Below are 25,574 nucleotides of genomic sequence, written 5' to 3'. Positions count from 1 at the left end.
CACCAGGAACCCTGGCACAAAAGTGCCTAGTTGTATGGCCGTGCACTTCTGTGTGCTGACATATAACCTTGGAGTTCCAAGACTGAGGCACAACACTCCAGGCTCCTCACAAGGCACAAGGAGGCTCCTGCTGTCTGTTGGTGCTTGCATGGGGTGCAACCAAGTGTGCGTTGGCGGCATGTGTGTGTGCGTGAACGTGTGTGTATGCGAGTAGGAAGAGGCGTTCGCTCTCTTAGACCTTGCTTCTTTCTGTGGTTTGGTTTCTATAGAGACACTTCCTGTGGCAGAGAAAAGAGGTAGTGAGCTGGTGTTTCAGGATGTGAGGGCCCGCAGGAGCAGAACGAGCTCTCTCCACTGCCTGCCTGCCACCCCGAGAGCTCTGATCTGTGCTTCCACAATCCTTGTGGTGGGTGGCCCCCCGTGGCGGGGACCTGTGATCAGCGGAGGTATGCCAGGGAAGCCCAAGCACTTGGGTGTCCCCAACGGGCGCATGGTGAGTGTGGGCTCTGAGCCAGAGCCACAAGGAGGGGGTGGGTACACCCAGGGTGGAGTCTAGGAGGCACACCGGCAGGGTTGAGCTCAGGGGCTGCCAGCAGGCTGGAGAAGTTGGGTACAGATAGCGGCTGAGAGTGGGACCTGGTGCTGTCACCCCAGGACCCTTCCAGATGCCCTGCTAGGAGTCTGGTGCAACCCTAGGGATTAGCCCAGAGCACACTGAGCACAGGCTCAGGTTCCCCTCGCTCACTCTTACAAGTGCTCAAGCCCCTAGGCCTTTGGTCTCAGTGTTCCTCTCCTCACGCCATGCTCTAGGCGCCCGAGATAAGGTTAAGGGCAGCCCTTGCTGGGCCACTATGTCAACCTGCTCCAGAGGCGTCCTGCCAGAACTGTCTTCTTTGGGCTGCACAGGATGGGACATGATGAACGGCCCTGCCTGTCCTATCCCTAGCTTCCAGGAAGGAGGGGTGTGTAGCTGAGACTTGGGCACCCCAGGCCGCAGCTAACCCCTTATACTTTCTCCAGGCTATTTAACTCTGAATAGAGCTGCCCCTAACTCCTGGCGCTCCTCACTCACTCAGCAAACGGGACAGGCTGCGCTGAGCCTCCCTTTTCTCATCAGGGACCTGGCCCACCTGGAAGAGTCACTGAACAATCCCAGGGAGACCAAACAGTATCCTGATAGTCCCTGTCCTAAGGGTCCAGCCTAGTAGCCTGTGGGTCCAGAGTGACCTGGGATCCAGTTCTAGCTCTCTTGTCCCTTCCCAAGAAAGGTCCTTTCCTATTTTGTCATCTGTGAAATGCAATTGGAATGGATCAAAGTCCAGTTGACTAAGCGGCACGATGAATCTGGGACCCTTGAAGCACTGTGAAGGCTGCAGGAATGCCAGCTCAAAGTCCCTCTATTTTCAGCCCCTCTCTAAGAATTTTAAGCCTCACTAAACAGCTGAGCCACCCCAGGTCCCACCCCTACTTTCCAGTTCCCAAGATCAGTCTCCATCTCTTGGTTTTGTTTTGTTTTTCGAGGCAGGGTTTCTCTGTGTAGCTTTGAAGCCTATCCCAAAACTCGCTCTGTAGACCAGGCTGGCATCAAACTCACAGAGATCCACCTGCCTCTGCCTCCTGAGTACTGGGGTTAAAGACGTGCCCCACCACTGTCCGGCCAGTCTCCATCTCTTGTCCAGCAGCCCTTTACTGTCAACATCCTACGTCTTCCACTACTACCAACTCAAGAAAAGTCCAAGGAGAGCCTGTCTGCCCTGCACTCCCACGCTGAGTGGCCATGGCACTTGGCTTGCTCTTCCCTAGGTATCCTGGCCACAGAGCCAAGGAGGAATAGCCCAAGTCCACCCCAAAAGAATAGCCGGGTTGATGCTTCTGAGACAGAACCCAGAGCTGAGACAGAACCCAGAGCTGAGGCCGGCTGAGGGGGCTGGAGACAGACCCAGCCTGTCCGCCCGGTGTCAGCTTCTCTATCCAAAAGTCATTCAGAGTAAAGAGAGTGGAACAAGCTCTGCCCCCGGTCCTGCCAAGCCCACAGCTGCCCTGATCCTCTCAGTAAATGTCACACGTTTATCTCATCTTTCTGATTAGTTCTGAACTCTCTGTACGGCTCCAGAGACCTCATGGTTCACAGATGTCTACTTGCTGAACAATGGGCAGCTTTATGAGGCCATACTTGGCTGGAGCAGGGACAGGAAGGCAAGCATTGGTGACTATGGTGTAGATGTGGATGGAGAGGTGTCTGCTTGTTACCTCTTGGGGTTGGCTCGGAGGAACACAACTGGCATGTTGTTGAGTATAAGGGTCATTTGCACATACCCGCTGTCTAGCTCTGGTCCCTTCCCATCCTCCAACAGTCCCTGCTGTCACCAGCCTTATCCTTCTGACATTCAGCTTGTCAAGCAGCTGAAAGGAGACCTGTCACTCAGAGAGAGCTCTTAGCCCCTCCCAGAGGAGTCTTCACACATTACCAGCTGCCACTTCATTTATGCACTCACTCATTCACTCAGGGCTGCTTTGGGTTGTCCCAGGCTTAGCACTTACGACCCAAGTCCCAGTCCCCCAAGCAGCCCACAGTTAGCCACAGTTTGCCACAGTTTAGTGAGGCACAAAAGACATGAATGAGGTCTACTGGGAAAATTGAGCTTAGGTCAGGGATGGAGAAAGCCTGGCAAGGAAACCATCTTCTCCATCAACTTCCAACACTGTAGAGATGGTTGGTCCTTAAAGGGAATGCAAGCTAGAGTGGGAGTCACAAGCTAGAGAGGGGATGTGCATATAGGAAAACATAGGCTGCTGTGGATGGACACACCCTGAGGGAGTCTATTCGTTTAACTTCGAGTTAGTCATTGTTCTCTTTCTGGAAACTCAGTGCTGGTCCCCCAACAAACACTGGCAAAGAGACTTATAAGACGCTCATGTGTCACGTCCCTGGTGTCCAACTCAGGGTCATGGATGGCAGGGCAGGGGTACATCATAGAAGGGCCAAGTCCTGGGGACAACCCTGTGGAGCTGTCTCAGCCTGAAGGGAGTCACTGGGCCTCACCTCCATTGGCCTTGCCCACCTGTACCCAAGGGCTACAAGTCCTGGACCTCAGCTCTCTATTTATAATGGAATTGGCAAGGCTGGGTGCAGTGACATATGCCTTTAATACCGGTGCTTGGAAGGCAGAGGCAGGTGGATCCCTGGAAGTTAGAGGTCAGCCAGGTCTACACAGGGAGTGTGAGGCCAGCCAGAGTGGCATCTCCAGGTTCTGCAGTTGACAGGCAAATGCCTTCTAATGCCATCTCTGCCACTTTCCCGCTCCGCAGCTTCTCTTGGGCTCCTCACCTGGAAAACGGAAATAGCATTTGACGCAGGGGGCAGAGATGTTGAGGGTAGAGTAAGAATATGGGTTGGTTGCCTGTAACAGCTGGATCAGGAAACTTGAGATGGCTTCCTCAGTGGTGTCTTCAGCAGCTCCCTCGGAGCCACTTCCTAACAATGACACACTGAAGCCAGACCTCCTTGGTTGGGAGTGTCACTGGCCGCCACACCCTTCCTCATCCTTTCTTCCCCTTCTTCCTTTCACTCAATAGAGCACCTCAGGCAGAGGTGAGAACTGAGGTCTCTGTTGAACCCGACTTCCCCATGCCTTGGAGCCTGTGCAAGTCATAGCTGTGGCTCTGGATCCCACTTTGCCACAGGTGGTTCCCTGGCCAAGGTGTGTCCTATTCAGACTCAGAGCCACCCCCCCCCCCGGGGGTGGGGACTGGTGGTGCTGAGCCTCACGTTCCCCAGGGGAAGATGGGCTCAAGGAAAATCGGTTATTCCAGGCGTGCAAATGACTGAGCAAGAATTGAACAGCATGCCTTCTCCCTCCCAGCTCTAGATTTCTGTCCCACCTTTGCCCCTCTACTGCGGGGTAAGAGACCCCAGGAGGTGACACGGAAGCAGATTGGTGAAGAGCTGCGCCCAAGCGTGAGCAGGCACCCGAGCCAGCATCTGAGTCTTAAGGGTGCTTGAGTGTAGGGTCAAAGAGGGCTCCCCTGGAGCAGGGATTTCAGACAGACTCCCTTCCCAACAAGACCTGCCCTCCAGGAGCTACCGGGCTGCAGCGATGAGAGGCCCCGACAGGAGAGGGCATAGCGAGGGGGGAATGAAAGGGTGAAGACCAGCATTGGTGATAACTGATGATGGGGAGGGATCCAGGGGGCTATAGGAATAGGTACTTGGGCAGAGGAAACAGCAAAACAGGAAGTAGGGGTGTGGGGAAAATAGAAGTTTGATAAAGTGTCGGGTGGAGGTGAGGGGGAGGGAAATGATGTCGGAGGGGCTCATTAGTCAGGTGCAGGTGGGGTTTAACTGTAACTTGGCAACAGCAACGGTACTGAGGCAAGCAAGGAATGGAGTCCAGGGTGGAACAGTGGAGAGAGAAGGGCCTGGAGGAAACCTGGGAGCCAGCCCTGCTTAAGGACGCAGACATTTAATTACAGATAATATAGAAGAAAAACCTCTGAGGGCCAAACAAAATCCTGGTAATCTGGTTTTAGTTCCCTTTTTGGCTATGTCAAGGACTCCTGCCCAGAGAGAGCTACCTGATTTGGGATTGGAGGGCAACACAAAGGCTAAGGCTGCTTTAGGGTAAGGCCATGCACTGGGGGGGGGGGGGGGACGGGGGGCTGCACCGGAGAGCTAAGGGGGAGCAGGCACAGGCTCTAAGTTAGGAACAAAGTTTCAGCTGTGGAGCAGCTGCGGGAGGGAGGCAGCAGGCACAGGCAGGTGCTGAGGAAGAAAACAGCAGGTGGCCTGCGCGGACCCCGCGCCTAGGAATCAGGACATTCTCCCCCTTAGCTGAGAGATGTGAGGACCTTGGTTGGGAGAGATGAGTCTAATGATGGGTCTTCTTGAGGAGTGTGAAGTAGAGTGTGGAGGGGCAGAGGTGGGCTCGGAGTGTGGTGTGCTGGGGAAGTGAGCCTCTCACTCAGCTCCGGCAATTGGAAACATTCTCTCTTGTTCAACCCCCCGTACAAGGTTGTAAAACAAGAAAAAAAGCAGAGCTGGGATTTGAATCTTTGTCTCGAGAGCACACAGTTGTGCTCTTTGCTGTACTTGCCGGGTGGCAAACTCAGCCACGTGTACTGGTGAAACAACAGTAGCTGTAATGTTCTAGAACATTCACTAAACACAAGGTCTTTTGAGTTCCTCCTGTGTGCTTAACTCATTCAGCTGAGGCAATCCTTTAAAGTCAGGGCCATTATTTACCCAATTTTTAGAGAGGACAAACTAAGGTAACAAGATAGCTGAGTATTTTTCCCAAGGGCACACAGCAGGGAATTTGAAATCAAGCAGTCTAGGTGTTGCTCGCTTCCCGCTGCCTCCAAACATGGATGTGTCAGACTGGTCCTAGAGTCCTTTGAGAGTAATGAGAATCCCCTGTAAGGAATGCCACTGGCTGCTGGGGCTAGCCAAGCTTGCTACTCTGAGAAGATGCTCACCATAGCCCGATAGCCTGAGCATCACTCTTAAAGAACAGGTCAAATAATATCCTATAGTGTCCTACAGACCAGTCCTGAATGCCACATGACCTAGGTACTCCAACGGCAGGAGTGGAGAACACGGGGGATGGGCTTTCCTAGGCTCTGTGACAGGGCCTACTGACCTGCCGGAGGTGCTGGGTGATGAAAAGTCAGGCAGCTGTCTCAGGACTTTTACAGTGGGGACAGAAAGGTGTCCATCCGGGACTGGCTGAGTTTGAATGGCTAATGGAGCACCTGGAGACAGATTTTAGCAGGAAACTGGCTGTGTGTGGTTGGAATGACATGTTGGGGTAGGGCACAAAGGGCCCAGAACAGAACCAAGCCAGGGGAGAGTCCACCCTCCATGCGTAGGAGTCCATGGGGAGCTGCTGGGGAGGTAGGGAAGACTCCAAAAGAAACCACTGCAAGAACTACTCCAAGGTGAGGAGGGGGCTCTGTTTCACCAGCGACTGAGACTCCCAGAGAAGCCAGGGTTAGTGCCCCTTGTAGGACAGAATGGGGTTGATCTGAATGACAGTGCCACTCAAGTCATAGCCCCTGAACCAGCACCAGAATTGCCCAGAAGCCTGTCAGAAATGGAGAGCTTCCAGTCCCACCCTGGATCTCCACAGCTCGAATGCCAGAGGAGTTTCTCCTGGCCACTGTTCTGCTAAAGTTTGATGGACGATACTCTTTGCCACAAAAATAGCCTCCTATGCCATGCCCGAGGTTGAGTACTCCAAGGAGAAACACGTGCAATTAGCTACAGGAACAGGACAAGACTGGTGTGGCCCTTACTGTACCATAGTCAGGGTTATAAATGCAGTGTACACAGTTCCCGGGGGGGGGGGGGGGGGAAGGCTATCATTTGTCACACCGCCCCTTATTTATAGATAGGAGCCAATAAGCAAGCCATGTGCCCAATTCATACGAACAGTACCTGGCAGAGGCAAGTCTACGCATACCTGGATTCACTATGAAGGTCTGAGAGAGAAGGAAGCCAAGGGCCACTAGAAAGTAGTTCCCTGAGGAGGTTCCAGCACACGGTAGTTGGCACATGATGGGAAAGGGCCAGGACAGCCTGCTGGAAGCCCTAGCCAGTAGTGACTATCTGAAGACATTCAGCCTGACTCTGCAGAACGAAAATATGGTTCCAGCTCACTGGAGGCTGGGCCCAGTGTGGTGTCTTGGGACGCCTTTTAGAGCTCTATCCTGATTTTCTGCCTTGGGTCTCTCCTAGGTTCTGGCTGTCTCTGATGGAGGTAAGTGATAGCATATGTGAATGAGGCATGGCTGGGAGGGAGGGACAGAGGGAGGAGGGGATGGAAGGGAGCGGGGACACTCCTGGTCACTTGCTGGCCATTCAGGTGATGACCCTGAAGTGTAGATGCTTTGAAATGGGTATTGGGCTAAAGGCTGAGGAAGGAAAAAGCTTGTCCATCTCTCTGCAGAACTGACCAGCACAGCAGGTTCCCAGGGCCAGAGTGAGGGCCGAGGCAGCTCCCTCAGCATCCACAGCCTCCCCAGTGGCCCCAGCAGCCCCTTCTCCACAGATGACCAGCCTGTGGCCAGCTGGGCCCTATCCTTTGAGCGGCTGCTGCAAGACCCACTGGGTCTGGCTTACTTCACTGTAAGGGGGGGGGAGCGGGGGAGAGGCAGGAGGTGGGGGCTCTGGAGAAGGCACACACAGGGCTTGGGGTGGTCAGAATGCTGTATCCCTCTGTGGTCCCTCGTCTAGCCTGCCTTTGGCATCCTTCCCCTCACCGACGAGCTGGGAACTCTTCCTTCTCCTTGTCCTCATCTCTGCTTCTCATTTCCTTTCGGTGATCTGGCACCATCTGTCTGTCTGTCTGGTCTCTTGGCCCCGTGTCTGTCCCAGGCTTTGAATACGCCCCTGATTCAGCCGGTGCATCTGAAGCCTTTCTTCCCCTTTCTCCTCTTGCCAGGAGTTCCTGAAGAAGGAATTCAGCGCAGAGAACGTAACTTTCTGGAAAGCCTGTGAGCGTTTCCAGCAGATCCCAGCCAGTGACACCAAGCAGGTGGAGAAGAAAGTTGGGACAGGGGGGTGGGGACCAGAGCCCGGGACATGCCCATTGACCTCCGGTCCCTCATTCCCCAGCTATCCCAGGAGGCCCATAATATCTACCATGAGTTCCTGTCCAGCCAGGCGCTGAGCCCGGTGAACATCGACCGACAGGCCTGGCTTAGTGAAGAGGTGCTGGCCCAGCCCAGGCCCGATATGTTTCGAGCACAGCAGCTTCAGGTGAGGGGGCCAAGGGGCAAGGCCAGGCAGAGAGGGGAGACCAGTGAGCCGCCCATCAGGACCAGATGCTGGGATGCAGTCCGAGCCCAAGGGGAAGGGGCAAAATTGGATGCAGAACCAGAGCTAAATGCAGGGCCAGGACGGGAGCAACGGTGAAAGCGACGATGGTCTGGGGTGGGATGAATGAGGGGGACTAAGGAGGCAGGGTTTGGGGCTTCCCTACTTGAGCTGGCCAGGGCAAGCCCTGGGACGCAAGAGGTGCACGCAGGACCCCCCATCCAGCCCTCCACTCTCCTCTCCTGTTGCCAATCGCCATCCACACCCGCTGGCCAAGCAGATCTTCAATTTGATGAAGTTCGACAGCTATGCGCGCTTCGTCAAATCCCCGCTGTACCAAGAGTGCCTGCTGGCCGAGGCCGAGGGACGCCCGCTGCGGGAACCTGGCTCCTCGCGCCTGGGGAGCCCCGACACCTCGAGGAAGGTGCGGACAGGGGTGGCAGGAGGCTGGGTGGGGACTGCGGACAGTCTCAGGAAGGGTCTTCCCCAGGCCTAGATCCCGGTGCTGGGCTAGGACCCTGCTATGCACTAGAGTCTTCCTGAACCCTCAGAAGCCGAAGCTGAAGCCTGGGAAGTCGCTGCCGGTGGGCGTGGAGGAGTTGGGGCAGCTGCCGCTTGCTGAGGGCCCTTGTGGCCGCCCTCTCCGCAAGTCCTTTCGTAGAGGTGAGGCCGGCCCTAGAAATGGTGTGGCCACAACGTTTGGGCCAATGTTGGGAACGCCCCCTCCATACTTGACCCACAGTCTGCAAGAGGGCAAAACCCAAACCCCAAAATGTAGGTTCTTGAGACCACCTGCCCCCCCCCCTACAGCGACAAGCCCAGGGACCCATGCACTTTAAGTCCCTGCAGGATGGCTACAAACAAGGCCCATCAAATGGGAGGGTCTTACCAGAGAAAGTTGCTTCATGGCTGACTTTCCCCTTAGAGATGACGGGTGGAGCAGTGAACTTAGCTCCACGGCGAGAATCTCAGGGGTCCCTGAATTCTTCTGCCAGTCTGGACCTGGGCTTCCTGGCCTTTGTGAGCAGCAGCAAATCTGAGGTGAGCGGCATTTGAGGGGAGCAAGGGGCCTTTCTGTTGGGACCACTGCCACTTGCCTTCATGGGTTCCCAGCATCCCCAGTGGATGTGTACACTTCCTCTCCTAGCTTACTCCTCAAAGCCATCGCCTCTCCCTACCTTTCTTCCCATGCTCGATATAGTGGTCTCTGTAGAGGCCGTGGGAATACACCCTGTCTGGTAGTGTGTGTGCACGTGTGGGTGCCTACGTGTACCCTGCATGATGTGTGTGTGGTTAGTTAGTGGAGCTTTCCCTGAGTGCCCACGTTTATTTTTGTTTTGAGACAGGCTTTCTATACATAGCCCTGGCTGTTGTAGAACTCACTCTGCAGACCAGGTTGGCCTCAAACTCAGAGGTCTGCCTGCCTCTGCTTCCGGGTACTAGGATCAAATGTGCCACCACGGCTAAGTGTCCGCATGTTTGAGCGTGCATGCCTCTGTCCCTGGAGCAAGACATATCTGCGCTTGCCTCCAAGTGTCCCCTTGCACGTGTGTGTACACGTATGTGTTCCAGACAGCGTATAGCGCCCTGGTGTACATACAGCCTCTGTCTGCTCTTGCCCAGAGCCATCGAAAGAGCCTTGGGAGTGGAGAGGGTGAGAGAGAAAGCCGGCCAGGGAAGTACTGCTGCGTGTATCTGCCTGATGGCACAGCCTCCTTGGCGCTGGCTCGACCAGGCCTCACCATCAGAGACATGCTGACAGGAATCTGCGAGAAGAGAGGCCTCTCTCTGCCTGACATCAAAGTCTACCTGGTGGGCAACGAACAGGTGTGAGCACGATCTGGCCTCAGCTCAAGCCTCCCTTCTCCTAATCTTCTGGCCACCCTGACTCTAACACCATTCTCTATCATCACCCCCTCCCTACCTTATTCCAACCCCCGTGTCTAAGTCCACATGGATGCCAGCGCCAACTCATCATTCACTCTCAGATACCCACTCACACAAAACCCACCCCACGTCCTGGTCCCCAGCTTTGCCTATCACCCTACTCTCATGGTTTCAGGGAGGTAATGCTAGAATGGGGAGTCCCCTCCATTCCCACAGTTCATTCCCACAGTTCATGCTGTCATCTCCACAGGCCCACCCCTAAAGTTGCCATTGGGGGACTTACCTTTGCCATCAGAAGTCTGCAATGAACCTAACCCTTGAACGCCTCCTTTAAGTGCAAGTGAACATTTAACTCTTTAAATTCATTTTATGTGTGAAGGAGTCAGGTCCCCTGGACCCGGCGTCACAGACAGTTGTGAGCCTCCATGTGGGTGCTGGGAATTGAACCCACCTGTGGAAGAACAGCCAGTGCCCTTAACCCCTGAGCCGTCCCAGTGGAAGGGACAGGAATGTATTCAAACCGCAAGAGGTAGGCAAGGCATGTGATCAGAACTGGAGCCCAGGCTGTGTCTACTAGGCACAGGCTGGAGATAAGCCAGACAAGAGGCAGTCAGGGGTCAAACCTCCAGAGTGAGCCTTCCAGGGAAGGCAGGCATGTCTGTCGGAAGGTTTCCTGATAGGCAGCAGCTGAAGAGGCCAGAGCAGAGGGTCTGGAGAACTGCAGAGGAGGACTTCCAGGCAGAGGGAGGGAAGGGGGTGTTTGCAGGACCTAGGTGGGGGTGGGGGTGGGGGTGGGGCAGCAATGGGAGGGAGTCTGCCCAGTTTCTTAGGCCACCAGAACAGCTGCCAACAGCCCGGATGGGCTTTTGTGCCCGCTAAATATAACTTCACCACCCACAACCCACCTGTCCCCGCGGCGCAGCCAGGCCTACCGTCTGGGAGCGTCCCCCACTCCCTTTTAAGCCCTCCAGCTCCAAGTCTTAGGCTGGTGCAGACGGCAGCCTTGTCTGTGTACCTACTGTGTGCTGGGACCACACCACGTGCTTTTCATCTTCCTGGTCTGATTTGTGTGCGCAGGGGCAGGGGGCCGACCTGGGCATTAAGGAGGCAAGAGACAAGGTCCAGGTGGCTAACAACAGGTGCTGGAGAGGGGAAGAACCTGCGCCATGCAAGCCCCTCCCCCTGCTTCCCCTAAGGGATCCTTCCCCAAGCCTCCCTCCACTTCCCAAGCATCTTCCTTCTTCCCTTTTCTTTTCCTCCTTTTGCCTTTCCTTTTATTTTATTAACTTTGTTTTTCATTTGTTTGACATTCTGACTGCAGTTTTCCCTCCCTCCTCTCCTCCCAGGTGCCCCCACCCTCCTTTTTCAGGGGGGGGGGTCTTCCTGTGTAGTCCTGGCTGGCCTGGAACTTGTTATCTATCCCAGGCTGGTCTTGAATTCTTCCAGTCTCTGAAGTACAGTGCTGGGAATAAAGACATACACCACCATGCCACCATGCCCAGGGCATCTTCCACTCTTATGATCCCTTGGTCCTGGTCTCCTCAGGCTAACCCTGCTGGCCGGTCCTTCCCCCATCTGCCTCTCTAGGCTTCTGTTACCCAGGGGCTAGTGCATCTGATCTTTAGGGTACCACTCCAGAAACCACCTGAGGAAGCAAAGGGGATGACTTGGGGTGGAGGGAGGGATCCTTAGACCCTGCCTGGCATCCGCAGAAGGCCCTGGTTCTGGATCAGGATTGCACAGTGCTGGCAGACCAGGAAGTGCGGCTGGAAAGCAGGATCACCTTCCAGTGAGTGCCCTACCCCAAAGTTTGGTTGTCTTCCAGCTGTCCCAAGTCTCAGGTCTCATCCATTGATCTGGGAGCTCTACCCACAGGCTAAAGCCCCACCCCCAAACTGCCCATTCAGCTCTGAACCTTGTTTTGGGGAGAGGGGCCCCCTGGGTCTCCACCACTCCGCAGCTCTAGGCTCCTGTACAGGCTGGAGTTAGCTAACCTGGAGCGTGTGGTGAGGATCTCAGCTAAGCCTTCCAAGCGTCTGCAGGAGGCGCTGCAGCCCATCCTGGCAAAGCATGGCCTGAGCTTGGATCAAGTGGTTCTGCATCGGGTGAGCGACGACGAAGCTATGGATCTGGGTGGGGAAGGGGGTGGGTGGGGAGGTTTTGTGGTCTGGCTCACAGGCTGGTAACCTCTTTCTGTAGTCAGGGGAGAAGCAACTGCTGGATTTGGAGAAGCTAGTGAGCTCAGTGGCCTCACAGACACTGGTTTTGGACATCCTTCCAGGTAAGGGATGTTTATACCCTGGGACTTGATTTCCCAGTGTGGCTCTGGCACAGGAGGCGGGGCTTGTGAGCGGAAGGCCGAACCCAACAGTGGTGCTCTCCATTGTAGATGCTAAGATGAGTGAAGCCAGCAGCACATCCCCCTGCCGCAGCCAGGTAACCGGAAACCTCGGCCTCTTTCCACCTTCGGCTTTCTCCCTCCTGGTTGTGAACTTAACCCCACTTTCTTGCAGGGATGCCTGCCTAGAACCCAGGACAAGGACAGTCGTCTTCCTCCACTGCCCCCCAGTTTGCTGGTGGAAGACGCCAGTAGCTCTACTGGGAAACGGCAGACCTGTGACATTGAAGGTGCACTGTGGGGACAGTGGGGGCCACGGGATCAGAGGGATGAGGGAAGGGGTTCACCATCACCGAGGGCAGCATCGGAGGCATGCGCTAAGGCTGGGGCTAAGGACCCTTGGAGCTGGAATATATGATGGTCGGGTCAGGCTGTGGTCAGAGCAGGCAGCAGAATGAAGTATTAGCGTAGGTGCTCTGGCCATGTGGGCCTTCTGACTCCGTGGCTGCCCCCAGGCCTGGTGGAGCTGCTGAACCGCGTGCAGAGCAGTGGGGCCCATGACCAGAGGGGACTTCTTCGCAAAGAGGACCTGGTACTTCCAGAATTTCTGCAGCTTCCTTCCCAAAGGCCGGGCTCCCAGGAGGCTCCGCCATAGACTGAAGCAGGGAGAGGGCCCCTTGGACTCCGCTGCCCGCCCTCTGACGCCTGTGTAACAGTCCAGGCTGGCTGCATGGTGCCTGGGCACACCAAGCATGCTCTCTGCTTGCCCTGTCTGTACCCTGAGTGTCCCTGGCCCCTCTCTGCTATGGGCAGGCCCACAGGAGGAGCCAGGAAGGGGTGTGAGGGGAACTCAGAGGAGCCACCCGCTCTCGTAGGTTCTTCCACCCATTCTTTACAGCTAGCCCATCAGGGAGAGGCCAGCCTAGGCTCTTGGCATAAGCATACTGAACACAAAGGGGGTGACTTTGGCAGTGCCAGCGTCCTCAGCTCGTTCTAAGCTTTAGCAGGGGGCAGGAGGAGGGGCTGGCCCCTCCTTAAAGCTGGTATAAGTAAACCCTGGGCGTGCTGGTGGGTAGCCCCTCCCTCCGTTCACGTAGACTGTACATAGGATTTTATGGTTGGCTTGGGGCAGCTGGGTTTGTCCTGGATGTATGATATTGTTATAATAATTATTATTATTCAGCTGTGAGGTGTGTTTCTTGTGTGCCTCTCTACCGGTAGCCCACTGCCGGTCACCAAGACCAGGAAGTGTATACCTCCTGACTTTGTTTTCAGACTCTCTCTTCCTGAGACATGGAATATAGGAGGTATAGAGAGGGAGGGGGAGGGGAGGGAGGGAGGGGGAGGAGGGGGGTGGGGATGGAGGGGAGGGTGGGAAAGAGATGGGGAGGGAGAGAGCCATGTCCTCTACAGCTGCCTTTGCTGTCCCCCAGCTGCTCCAGTGTCCCTGGACAGGAATGCATCACTTTTGTTGCTGTCCCTGTGCTATCAGGGATCCACTGTATCTCTGCATACATTATCGAGGGCTCCTTAGGGTGCATGGAAAGCTTATATGTGGGACTAGGCATTCTCTTCATCTGCTTGGCTGGGTGGTACCCCACCTCTGAGCAGGCAGGAAAGGTGGGGAGTGAAGAAGCCCAACGTGCCCCCCCACCCGGAAGGTGAGTGCTGAGAGGAAGCGAGGAGCCTTGAGTGTGTAGGGCAGAGCCCTACACACTGAGGGATGCCTCCACCAGGACCTCCTCCTGCTCTCCCTGCTCATCCAATCACCCTTGAAACCCGCCCGTGGGGTAGATCAACAGGGCACGCTGACCCACCCTGCCTTCCTTTGGGGTTTCAGGGTCCTGCTGCATGGGCAGAGTTTGATTCAGAGGTGTTGTCTGAAGCTGCTCTGATAAGAATGGTAACCCCGGGCTGGAGGTTGATGCTGAGTGGTTCAGGGCACTGGCTGCTCTTTCAGAGGACCTGGGACTGATTCTCAGCACCACCTGGCAGCTCACAATCATCTTTAACTCCAGTTCCCCGGGGTGTGACATCCGCTTCTGGCCTTCATGAGCACTGTACACACAGTATCTGGACAGACATGCAGGCAAAACCACCCATATGCATAAACATAAAGATAACTATTTTAATTTTAATCCCAAATTATGTTGGCTTGTTTTCTACCATCTGCAACTACAAGAAGTCTGCTTCACTGACCACCTTGGCAGTCTGGAATAGGCTCAGCAAAACATGAAGGGACAGCGGGCTTTGGGTACCGCCTAGCACTTGGGTGTGTGGGCAGGGAGTGGGGGTAGGAAAGGCAAGTCCCTTTCACTAAAATAACTTTCCTATCCCAGACTGCCAAGGGGGTCCGTGAGCATCAGGACAGCCAGAGCTACACAGAGAAGCCCTGTCTTGAAAAACAAAGGAGAAAAAGAGTAAAAAATTTAAAGGCCACCATTCAACACTGCTTCACTAAGGACCAAATTCCCAATATAAGTATTTCGTAGACACATTCCAGCCATACTGTATCTGTATATAAAACACAAACGCACTTACAAATGTACAGAAAGGAGAGAATTATCTATAAGTATAAAACTGATCAAGGCGATTAAGAGAGGTACCAGGATTATATCAGGATTGGGAATACTGGTCAAAGATGATTTTCAGTTTAGCTTTAATTTTCTCACAAATGCAATTTTGAATAATTTCATTACATAAGGAACTCCCGAGAGTCAATCTTTATTTCTGCGGGACAGCCATCCTTGGCAGAACCTAGTAATTCTTTGGGGACTTGAGATCATTGTCACCCCTGGCCCAGCTGGCTGGCTGGTATGCCCTTCTACCATAATCCTCTCTGCTCTGCCCTTGTCAAATAACCTTGGAGACTTTTCTTGGGGAGAAATGAGCAAACGTCTATTCATGTGAGACAGGGTACCAATAACAAACTGATAGAATGAGTCTATCTTCATGACCACTTGAGTTTAACAGTCTTCCTTACAGGAGTGTGGGTACCTCAAGCTAAAACAGAGCCTTCCCACAACACGAAAGATTTAATACCCTTGTGAGCAGAGTGGCCTCATGTGCCTTGTGGGATACTTGGGGACTCCCTGTGGGCGACCACACGAGCTGCCTTGTGTGAGTAGCCAGTTATTCTGATATCAAGATGGCCGTGGCATGCTATGCCTGGCGGACAGAGCTCCACAAGAGCTGGTATGAGGTGTCCCTTTCTCTCAGTTGCTTCATTGTTCGAACCCTCGGGTCTTGGGCCTTTGCCAGCCTAGCCAGACCTCATCTTCAGGAAGAGGAACCCAGACTCACAGCCTCCTGTCACTAGCTCATTAACCCATGGGCTATATTTCACAGCCACTGACCACTGACTCAAGGGTGCTCAGTCAAGGTGGTAACAGAGCTGATTACCTCCCGAGGAGGGAGGCCATGAGGGGTGTGGACCTCATCCACCCAGCATATAGTATAAGGAAGAGAACACACATTTTTTACTTTTTACCAACTTTACATCCAGACAGTACCCTCCCTACAGAGGACTTGGACTAAAGAAACAGCCAGGACTCTCTTGAGAATGCTCAGGGTACCTATGCTTGTGCTTCAAGACAATGGCAGACAACCTTGCTGTTTCTCTCCTGCTCTTCTCCAGCTCCTCAGGCTGGCAGAAGGTATGCTGTCACTCGGTGACCTTAGATCTGGGTCTGTGTGGAGGCAGGCAGAGGCACTGGCTGTTCACCTGGAGCCCCTGCTGACGAAAAGCACACACAGCAGAGAACTTTGCTCGCTGGGTCAGCCACCCCTTACCCTTGTAGGGGGCCTGGGCAGGTAGTCAGGTGATTCTGGCTTCTGAGGGCTGCAGAAGCTGGAGTTCGTTTCCACAGGGAGACAAAGGGCCCGGTGAGGGGGAGCAAACATGGTTGGTGCCATTGAGTCAGATGCCGATCATGAGAAGCACCCTACACAACTCTGGGGAAGAGGTCAAGAAACACGAATGTTCAGGAAATGCCCATGAAAACTGTAAGGTCTCAACAAGGCTGCTCTGCGGCCACTTTAGCATGCTTGTCTAGGGGACAAAGAGTCAAAGGGTGGAAGGGAGAATGCCATAGAAGCAGTGCCCACCTTCCGGCCAGCCAGGATGCTGGCCATTAGCCCAAGTTCCCCAGCAAAGATGAGCAGACAGGGATAACCTCATCAGTCAGGGGCCACCACACCCCCTCTCTATTGCTGAAGGAACTAGAACTCAGTTTAAAACCTGGAGCCTGTGGAGCAGAACCAGAACTGGACCCCCAGAACACAGAGTCCACCCCGCACCTGGAATCAGAACCTGAAGTCTAAACAAAACCTGACTCAGAGATGGGAAACCAGAGCTGGCCCTCGGGGGTTCAGACTTTGGGGCCCAGACACACAGTGAGCAGCACAATTCAGAGTGTGGGTTCAAGAACCTGGGCTGAGATCCAGGCTGAGAGCATAGAGCCCAGGACTTAAAATCTGTAGCTAGAACTCAAAGTTCAGGGGAAGAAGAGGGTTAGGATTGCATTAAAGAGCAGAGTGTTCACAGCCTCACTCCAGCCTGAACCCTGTGCACAGCAATGGTCAGGGCCGGAGCCATAGGAGGAAGGACTTGCAGGGAGGAGGTGATTTCTGCAGAAGAAAACAACTACACACAAAAAAATAAAACAACAACCCTCACCCTAACAACTCAAAGCAGCCTCAGCTACTTTGACCAGACTTTGGCCTTGCCATAAATGAATGACCAGAGCTTGGGGGGGGGGGTGTCACAAGATTAATAATCACATGGAGGTTGCTGGGCTGTGACCTCATCAGGTCAGCCTCTACCCACAGTGGAGCTAGTGTTCTCCATCTGGACAGTTCTCAGGCAGACCCTCCTACTCTAGGCTGGGGCTGGACAAATCAGTTTGAAGTTCAGGCTCTCCAAACTGAGAGTAGTGACCAATGTCTTTAATCCCAGAACTTGGGAAGCAGAGACGAGCTGATCTCTATGAATTTGAGCCCAGCCTGGTCTATATGGTGACTGCTCTGGCTACATGGCAGGACACTATCCTGTCGTGTCAGCCAGCACACTGGTGCGTCCACTGCCGCAACACGTCTGTGCAGTTCCCAAGGGCGACAGCATGGCTCCGGCTCTGGCCGGTGCATGGCAACAGACGATTCTGGAGAGTGGAGTGGCCATCGGTTGTTGTGGTCTTGGTGCTGGGAAGGAATGGCCACTGCTGTCTCCTACCTCCAGCGCTGTGCTGGCCCACAGTGAGGCTTGTGAACTCATTAAATTATAGAGACACGCTCATGAGAGGAACCAAGAGCGCTCACGGCACTGACAGGGGAACAGAGCTGTGGGATCACAGAGCCAGTGAACCCAGACTTCAAAGTCTGTGATCCTGGCACTCAGGATGTTGAGCAGAAGGACCGTGAGTTCAAGGCTGGCCTGGATCATGCGATCAGGCCTTATCCCAAGAAGAAAAATCCAGGTTATGGAAAAGTGGTCTTGAATTCTGGTTTTTCATTCCTTGATTATTCTTAGACTTTAGGTTCTACTGGAAAACTTTACTTACAGAAAGTCATGTATTTAAACAGCAAATGGGCCAGGTTTGGTGGCACACGACTTTCATCCCAGCACTCAAGGCAGATCCATACGTGTGCCATACTTAGCAAACAGGAATTCTGTAAGTTCAAGTTTCAGGACAGCTGGCTTCGTAGGGAGACCTTGTCTCAAAACAAAAACAAGTGGGGTGGTGGTGGCGCATACCTTTGATCCCAGCACTCCAGAGGCAGAGGCAGGCAGGCCTCTGTGAGTTCGAGGCCAGCCTGGTCTACAAAGCTACACAGAGAAACCCTGTCTCGAAAAGCAAACTACAAGAGCACAGGCTGCCCTTCCAGGGGAAGAAGATTCAGTTTCTAGCACCCACCAGGCAGCTCACAGCTGCTTGTAACTCCAGTCCCAAGGGATCCAACACCCTCTTTGGTTTCCTTGGGCTCTGAACACATGTGGCGCACAGATAAGTGCATATAAAGCAACTATATAAATAAATTAATTAAACATAAAAAGACCGGGGAATCAGCTAGTTGCTTCAACTTCCACAGGTGTTTTCCCCTCTGCTCAGCTGGCATGCTGCACCCGGGGAATCGGTTTTTGTTGGTGTGCTGAAACTCGATATATGTCAGCTTCTCCTGCTACCCTGCCCTTGCTGCAGCCACTAACCCACCGGGAGCAGCTGACCTCTCCCTCAACCTGGCTCTGCAAGGTCAATGAGGCTCCTGGTTGCTAAATCTGGCTTGTTCTTGAGTTATGTTGACCAATATCTCGTGCCAGTCTCATACACTGAGCTCCTCACACGATCCTTGGCATGTAGGCTCCTGCGTGCCTACAGTCTACGCAAACAGTACCCAGAGCTTGGTCCACCCGGGTATCAGGGGCAGTTGCTATGGCACCTCCTCTTGATCTCCCTTCCGGTCTCTCTGCTCTGCCCTCCTTAAATGTGGGTGCAACTCTGTCTCTTCCAGAATCCCTTGTTCTCTTTGTTATGCATTACTTTCCCGAGGGTGTTTCCCTAGGCAGCCTGAGGTCAGCAAGGTGGTAAGAAACCCTGTTGTACTGGCCTTCTCAAGCCGGGACAGGGCAATGGTCAATAGGCTAAACAGAAAGCAGGAGCCGGTTTTTAGAGGGAATGAATTGTACACAACCAGCAAGCTGCCTGTCTTGCATTGTATCTGGCTAGACTAGTCTTCACTGTAGGCCACGCTGACACCACTCTTACCTTAAACGTCTAAGAGACAGGGGTATATGTGTGAACCACCGAGCATCCACCAGGCCTGCCTTAGCTGGTTTTCAGATCACTTGCTGTGGACCCCTCAGACGGCTCTGCAGCTCAAGGCATCTGCTACCACCCAGAAGGACCAAAGTTTGTTCTCCAGGATGACGTGGTAGAAAGAACCGACTCCCTCAAGTCTTCCTCTGATCCTCACACATGTACCACGACACACGGACGCACACACACTCAAATGAAATGCACTAAACGATCCCTGGCTGTTTTCTTTAGAGAGTACACCGGGAACAATGATGGCACATGCAGACCATAGTACCTGGGAGGCCTTGGCACCCTCTGCAGCTGGCACCTGGGATGTAGCCAGAGGTGTCAGACAGACATCTGGAAAATTACAGAAATGGGAGAGGGTGGCTGAGGAGGAGATCTGGAGGGAGGGATGGAGGCAAGGAGATGGAGGAGAAACGAGTTAATGATGCTTTCCTGGTGTCTGGCTGGGATCCAGGCTCTGGGTACTGTTTGCACAGACTGTAGGCACGCAGGAGCCTACATGCCAAGGATCGTGTGAGGAGCTCAGTGTACGAGACTGGCGCAGAGCTCCATCTGACAGACTGCAGGCTCCTCTGAGCCTCTCCTGCACAACCTCCTGGGTGCTCTCCCCAATATAAGATAGCCCTAACTACCCAGGGGATAACCTTAGGAAGGTCCCAGGGATGCTGTCACCAGAGCCTGAGTACACAAACCAGACGAAGCACCATCTGGACCGGCTACCAACAGGGAGGAGGCAGACAGCCTGAGGGTGCACGAGACGAGAACTGAGAGAAGACAAAATGTTTTAGCTGTGGTTGGGTATGAAATCTACAGCAAGTTAGAGTCATCTTTTAGGATGTGTTTGTCAGTAATTAACTATTTATTCTAATTGTCAATCCTTCCCCTCCTAGGGAGGAGGATAGGTGTGTGTGTGTGTGTGTGTGTGTGTGTGTGTGTGTGTATGTGTGTGGAGAGAGAGAGAGAAACTGTGTGTGTGAGGGGGGTCTCTTTATATTGCCCTGGCTGTCCTTGAACTCACTCTGTAAACCAGGCTGGCCTTGAACTAGGAGACTTACCTGCCTCTGCCTCCTGAATGCTGGGATTAAAGGTGTGTGCCACCACCCAGCAGGAAGGCAGATTTTAAATATCAAGAACCAACTCTTTTTGGAGACAGGGTCTCTCTATGGTCTTGGCTGTCCTCAAACTCACAGAGATCCACCTCTCTCTGCCTCCCAAGTGTTGACAGTAAAGGCATGTGCCACCATGCCTGTATTTTTTGGTTTTTGTTTTTTAGACAGCATTATTGCCAAGTGGTAGTGCTGTACGCCTTTAATCCCAGCACTCAGGAGGCAGAGTCAGGAAGATCTCTGTGAGTTCCAGGGCAGCCTGATCTACAAAGCAAATTCCAGGACAGCCAAGGCTACGTGGAGTAACCCTGTAACAAAGCAAAACAAAAACCCACCCCAAACAAACAAAAACCCATTCTTGAAAAGGGAAAAGTCCAACCTCATCAGGACTTTGGATGTGGCAACTTCTGCCTAGAGTCTGATTCAGGCAGGAGGTGAGGGGATAGGTCAAGGCCTGCCCCAGCTCTTGGGATGTTCAGGTACCCAGGCTCAGTCCAGACCACCTTCAGCTACATCCCTAATGTGGCTGAGCCCAAGAATTAAGAGATTTTGAGGCACAAATTTGACTGTTTCTGACTCAGTGATGCACTCCTACCTATGCGTAAACTGCAGCCTTTCCTCAATCACTCCTCCAGAGCTAAGGCCCTGAGCCACCAAAGCCCCACTATGTAAATCAGAGTCCATGGCAGAATGGGATGTCGTCAGTAAATACAGTACGTGGCCCAGCAAGGTGATAACAGCTGAGACCTGAGAAGGAAGATGACTGGAACTCTGGAGCTTGGGGCTAGCCTGAGCTACAAAGGGAGACCTAATCTCAAAAAAAAGCAAACAAAAATCCAACTGATGGGCAGTGGTGGTGCACGCCTTTAATCCAGGCACTCAGAAGGCAGAGGCCGGTAAATCTCTGTGAGTTTGAGGACAGCCTGATCTACAAAGTGAGTTAGTTTCAAGACAGCCAGGGCTACACAGAGAAACCCTATTTTGAAAAACCAGAACCAAACTAAAAGCAAAAACAAAAACAAAACTGAAAAGGCAAACTAAACAGGTTGTATTCACTTAAAGACACAGGAAAGACTTCTGACCTGAGGCTAGATTTAAGAAGAGCAAGATGTAGCCTTTTTAGACAATGATTGCCTAACTTGGTTAAGAGGTAGAATTGTTTTATTACCTGTGTAGTGATTTGTGGATTCGAGTCTTGACTCTTAGTTAGGGTTACTTACTGCTGTGATGAAACACCATGACCAGAACACTTGGAAAGGAAAGGGTTTATTTGGCTCTCACTTCCACGTTGTAGTCCATCACTGACAGGAGTCAGGACAGGAACTCAGGCAGGGCAGGAACCTGGAGGCAGGAGCTGATGCAGAGGCCATGGAGGGTGCTGCTTACCGGCTTACTCCCTATGGCTTGCTCATAGAACCCAGGACCACCAGCCCAGGGATGGCCCCACCCACAATGGGCTGGGCCTCCCCCATCAGTCACTAATTAAGAAAATGTTCTACAGGCTTCCTCCAATCTGATCTTATGGAGGCATTTTCTTTTCTTTCCCTTTATTTTCTTTTCTCTCTCTCTCTTTCTCTCCCTCTCTCTCTCCCCCCTCCCCCTCTCTCTCTCCCCCCCCCTCTCTCTCTGTCTCTCTCTTTCTGTCTCTCTTTTGAGAAGATTTATCTGTGTATCAGTCCTAGCTGCCCTGGAACTAGCTCTGCAGACTAGGCTGACCTGGAATTCACAGACATCTACCTGTGGAGGCATTTTCTAAATTGAGGTCCCCTACTCTCCAGTGACCCCAGCTTGTGTCAAGTTGACATAAAACTACCCAGCACAACTGTGCTCTTCCTGTCAGCTTGACAACAAACATTCCTGTCAGCTTGACAACAAACATTGCTGTTAAGCCATAACTTTTCCTTTCTTGTTCATCCCCCAAGACCTCACATTATCAATATTATAATAAGAAACATTCATAAACTTTCAAGGTCCCACAGTCTTTACAAATTCAAACACTTTAAAACTCATTTTTTTTTATACAGTCTTTTTTAAGCCTAAAATCTCTAAAACATTAGTCTCCAAACTGTGGGCTGGGCTCCTATCAAAGATAAAATACATTCTTACTTCAAGAGGGAAGAGCCAGGACACGGTCACAACCACACCAAAGCAACACCAAACTCCAGCTGTGTACACACCAAAATGTCCAATTCTCTAGGATTCATTCCTGATCTTCTAGGCTCCTCCAGAGGACTTGGGTCACTTCTCCGGCTCCGCCCGCTGCAGCACACACAGCTGTCCTCCCTGCTCCAGCTGGCTCCTCTCCACGGCTGCTGCTGTTCTTGGTGGTCATCCCACGGCACTGCCATCTCCAAAATGCTGGGGTCTCTGCTGCAACTGGGCTGCACCTTCACCAATAGACCCTCCTAGGCTGTCCTCATGGTTCCAAGCTTCAGCTTTCTCTGCACGACCCCTTCAGTCCTGGGCCTTCAACTGCTGCTAAGGCTGCACCTTCATTCACCAACGCCCTCTCCTGACCTTTCACTGTGCCAAGCCCCAGCTCTTCTCCATGAGCCCATCATGCCTTCATAACCAGTACCACCTGGGTGACAGTTACATGTCACCAAGTCTGTCTGCCAGCATGAGGTACATCCTTGGCTGCCTCTCTAGAACGCAGCTTCTCTGTGCTGACTCTCACGAAACACTTCGGAAGATTTCATCGCAGTGATGCTGGTCTCTTCTTAATCACTGCTAATTTCTTAGCTCCAGCTGACCAGCGTCAGGTGCCCCAGCAAAGCAAAGGGTTCTCGTTAGTGGTTCTGGCACCTTGTTAATCACAGCTGATTCCTCAGCCCTAACTAACCAGAAACACAGAATCTTAAAATAACAAATGGCCCAGATAGTCTTTAAACTTCGTTTTGAAACATCAAGTCAGGCTGTAGCAAGATAAGTAAAAGACCCACAGATAGATATTGGGGTTCAAGTTTCAAGCTGAAAATCAGAAAAGCTAAGCAGCCAAGCTAGTAGCTCTTACCTCCACCCATCTGAAACGGCAATCCTGTCTCCACCTCCCTAGTGCTGGGATTAAAGGTGTGGGATCCTAGTGCTGAGATCACCTTTGTGTTAGCTGTTTCTTTTGGGACTGGGGGACTGGATCAATTCGTATAGTCAGCGTGGCCTTGAACTAACAGCCATTTACCTTTTAATCCTGAGTCCTGGGATTAAAAGTGTGTACTACCTCGGCCTAACTTCTATAGCTAACTAGTGTGACTGCTATTTTGATCTCCAGTGGCTTTAAGTAATAAACAATGTTTCACCACATCAGGTCCCCATCTTTTACATTGTCCTCAACATCCTTCTTCTTTTCGAGACAAGAGTTTTACTGTGTTGTGTAGTTCTGGCTGTCATGGATCTCACTGTGTAGACCAGGCTGGCCTCTAACTCACAGAGATCTGCCTGTCTCTGCGTCCCAAGTGCTGGGATCAAAGGCATGTGACTAGCTCAACGTTCTTATCTTCCAGGCTCCTACAGAATAGCTAATCAAGCACTAAACATTCAATGGCTTTTCTTGCACCAAGTTTCAAAGTCCTTCCACAGCCCTCCCCCAAACATGGCCAGGTTTGTCACAGCAATACCCCACTATCCTGGTACCAACTTACCTTAGTTCCCGTTACTATTGCTGTGATGAAGCACCATGACCAAAGTAACTTGTAGAGGAAACTGTTTACAGGGCTTACACTCCCACATTGCAGTCTGTCACTGAAGGAGTCCGGACAGGAACTCAAACAGGGCAGAACCTGGAGGCAGGCGCTGATGCAGAAGCCATGGAGGGACGCTATTGGCTGCTCAACATGGCTTGCTCAGCCGGCTTTCTCATAGAACCCAGGAGCACCAGCCCAGAGATGGTACCATCTAGTGCAGTAGTTCTCAACCCTTCCACAGGAGTCTCAGATCATATATCCTACATATCAGATATTTACATTACAATTCCTAACAGTGGTGAAATTACAGTTATGAAGCCACAAAGAAATAATTCTATGGTTAGGAAGGTTGAGAACAACTGCTCTAGTGATTCCTGTATTCTTTATTCACTGAAAGACTGTGTCATTTGTGACTGTCTCCCTGCTGACTTTGAACACCCCTGGGGTAGTGGCGGTGCTTCTTTTTAATGACCACTGTACCCCAGCATCTAGCTCAGAACTTACAAATACTACATGTTCAAGAACTGCTTATTGGAGCCAGGCAGTGGCCGCACACGCCTTTAATCCCAGCACTTGGGAGGCAGACACAGTTGAATCTCCGTGAGCTTGAGGCCAGCCTGTACTACAAATCGAGTTCCAGAACAGCCAGTGCCTCTGGGATGTGCCCTGCTCTCTGCCCCTCATGACCACCGTAGTTCAGCCTCATCATCCCTCCCCTGGACCTCCCTTCAGCATCCCAGCTGGGCTTCTGCTGCAGATGCTCCTTTGAAGCATCCCACACCGCATTTTTATGCTAGACTGCAGAGCAATCTCTTCTTGGTCTGGCAGTGGCTCTGTGCTCTCTCATTTCACATCCTAGATCTGTCATCAAGCCCTGTAGACCCTCCAAAGTTCAATATTCGACCTCACTGGGTTTCTCTCCTGCCCCTCCTCATTTGAACCGTACCCCTGAAGGCACAGACAGCTGCACAGACAACCAGGTGTATGGCAAGGTCACCGTGTATTCGGATCACAATCTAAGTTCTTTTTGGGCCAAAAGTTAAGGGAAGGGGCAGGAGCCACAGAATCACTCTCAAGTCCCTAAGAACAAGCTGCCACAGTGGCTGCAGGGTCTCTGACCAGCGTAGGAATGTCCCTGTGCCCTAGCTGGGTTCTAGTGAGAGAAGCCAGCCTGGTCATGAACTCCCCCTGCAGAGCTGAAGATTAGCAATTAACTGGAAGAAAACTTGGGGGTAAAGTTAATTTAGTGGGGGAATAGAGGGAGGGCAGCTGAAGTTCTAGGGACTTTGCCCTTGACCCGAGGGTATAAAGAGGAGGGTCTCAGTTCCTCTTTAGACTTCTCCAAGCAGCCGAGAGCAGAAGCTGAGTCTCAGAACCTCAAGGTGAGCTCAGGATCCCGTTCTTAGACTAGCCCATCCCCCCAGCTCCATATGCCACCCCAGTGCCAGCCCAGCCTGCTCTGCCCCCTCAACCCCCCCGCTCTGATCTAAAGTAGAGCACCTACCCTGCCATGGGACACTCTAGTCAAAGCAGTACCTGTATTTGTCATAACACCTGGTGGCCATTTCTATTCACTAATAGATTACATAATTGCAGCTATCTCCTTGCTAGACTTTGAACACCCTGAGGGCAGCGGCTCTTTTTAGTTAGTATTTTCAGTGTGTACCCCAGCATTTAACTCAGAACTTAGGAAATACTACACAATCAAGAAATGCTTGTTGGGGCTGGGGATGTGGCTCCACATTGGAGTGCTTGCCTACTGCACCGAGGTCTTGGTGGGGGAAAAAAGCCACAAAACCTTGCTGCATGGATGAATGACTGCTCAGATCTGTGACAAGGTGTGCTTCTCTAGGTGTCTAAGGATGGATAGACTCACACACCCTAGGTTAGATGCCGTGTGGGTGTGGGTGTACCAGACACAGCAATTGT

The 25,574-nt window shown here is 52.6% G+C and overlaps 1 protein-coding gene across 2 annotated transcripts; it reads left to right on the top strand.

Annotated features, from left to right (window-relative positions):
- The first annotated feature begins 256 nt into the window (after positions 1-256).
- Positions 257-13,230, top strand: Rgs14 (regulator of G protein signaling 14). Of its 2 annotated transcripts, XM_051194222.1 has the most exons (15): positions 260-493; positions 6,737-6,758; positions 6,948-7,126; positions 7,443-7,535; positions 7,616-7,759; positions 8,097-8,240; positions 8,368-8,479; positions 8,742-8,857; positions 9,440-9,643; positions 11,416-11,492; positions 11,682-11,808; positions 11,903-11,984; positions 12,093-12,139; positions 12,217-12,331; positions 12,557-13,230. In XM_051194222.1, the coding sequence occupies exons 1-15, from the start codon at positions 449-451 to the stop codon at positions 12,694-12,696; spliced, it is 1,647 nt and encodes a 548-aa protein (XP_051050179.1). In that variant the 5' UTR covers positions 260-448; the 3' UTR covers positions 12,697-13,230. The 2 variants fall into 2 exon arrangements, with proteins under 2 accessions (XP_051050180.1, XP_051050179.1); XM_051194223.1 differs by lacking the exons at positions 11,903-11,984; positions 12,217-12,331; positions 12,557-13,230 and having other exon boundaries at positions 257-493; positions 11,985-12,124.
- Positions 13,231-25,574: the final 12,344 nt, after the last annotated feature.

The sequence above is a fragment of the Phodopus roborovskii genome, unplaced genomic scaffold, assembly GCF_943737965.1.
Source record: "Phodopus roborovskii unplaced genomic scaffold, PHOROB, whole genome shotgun sequence".
Lineage (NCBI taxonomy): Eukaryota > Metazoa > Chordata > Mammalia > Rodentia > Cricetidae > Phodopus > Phodopus roborovskii.
This window is presented reverse-complemented; position numbering and strand designations above follow the sequence as displayed.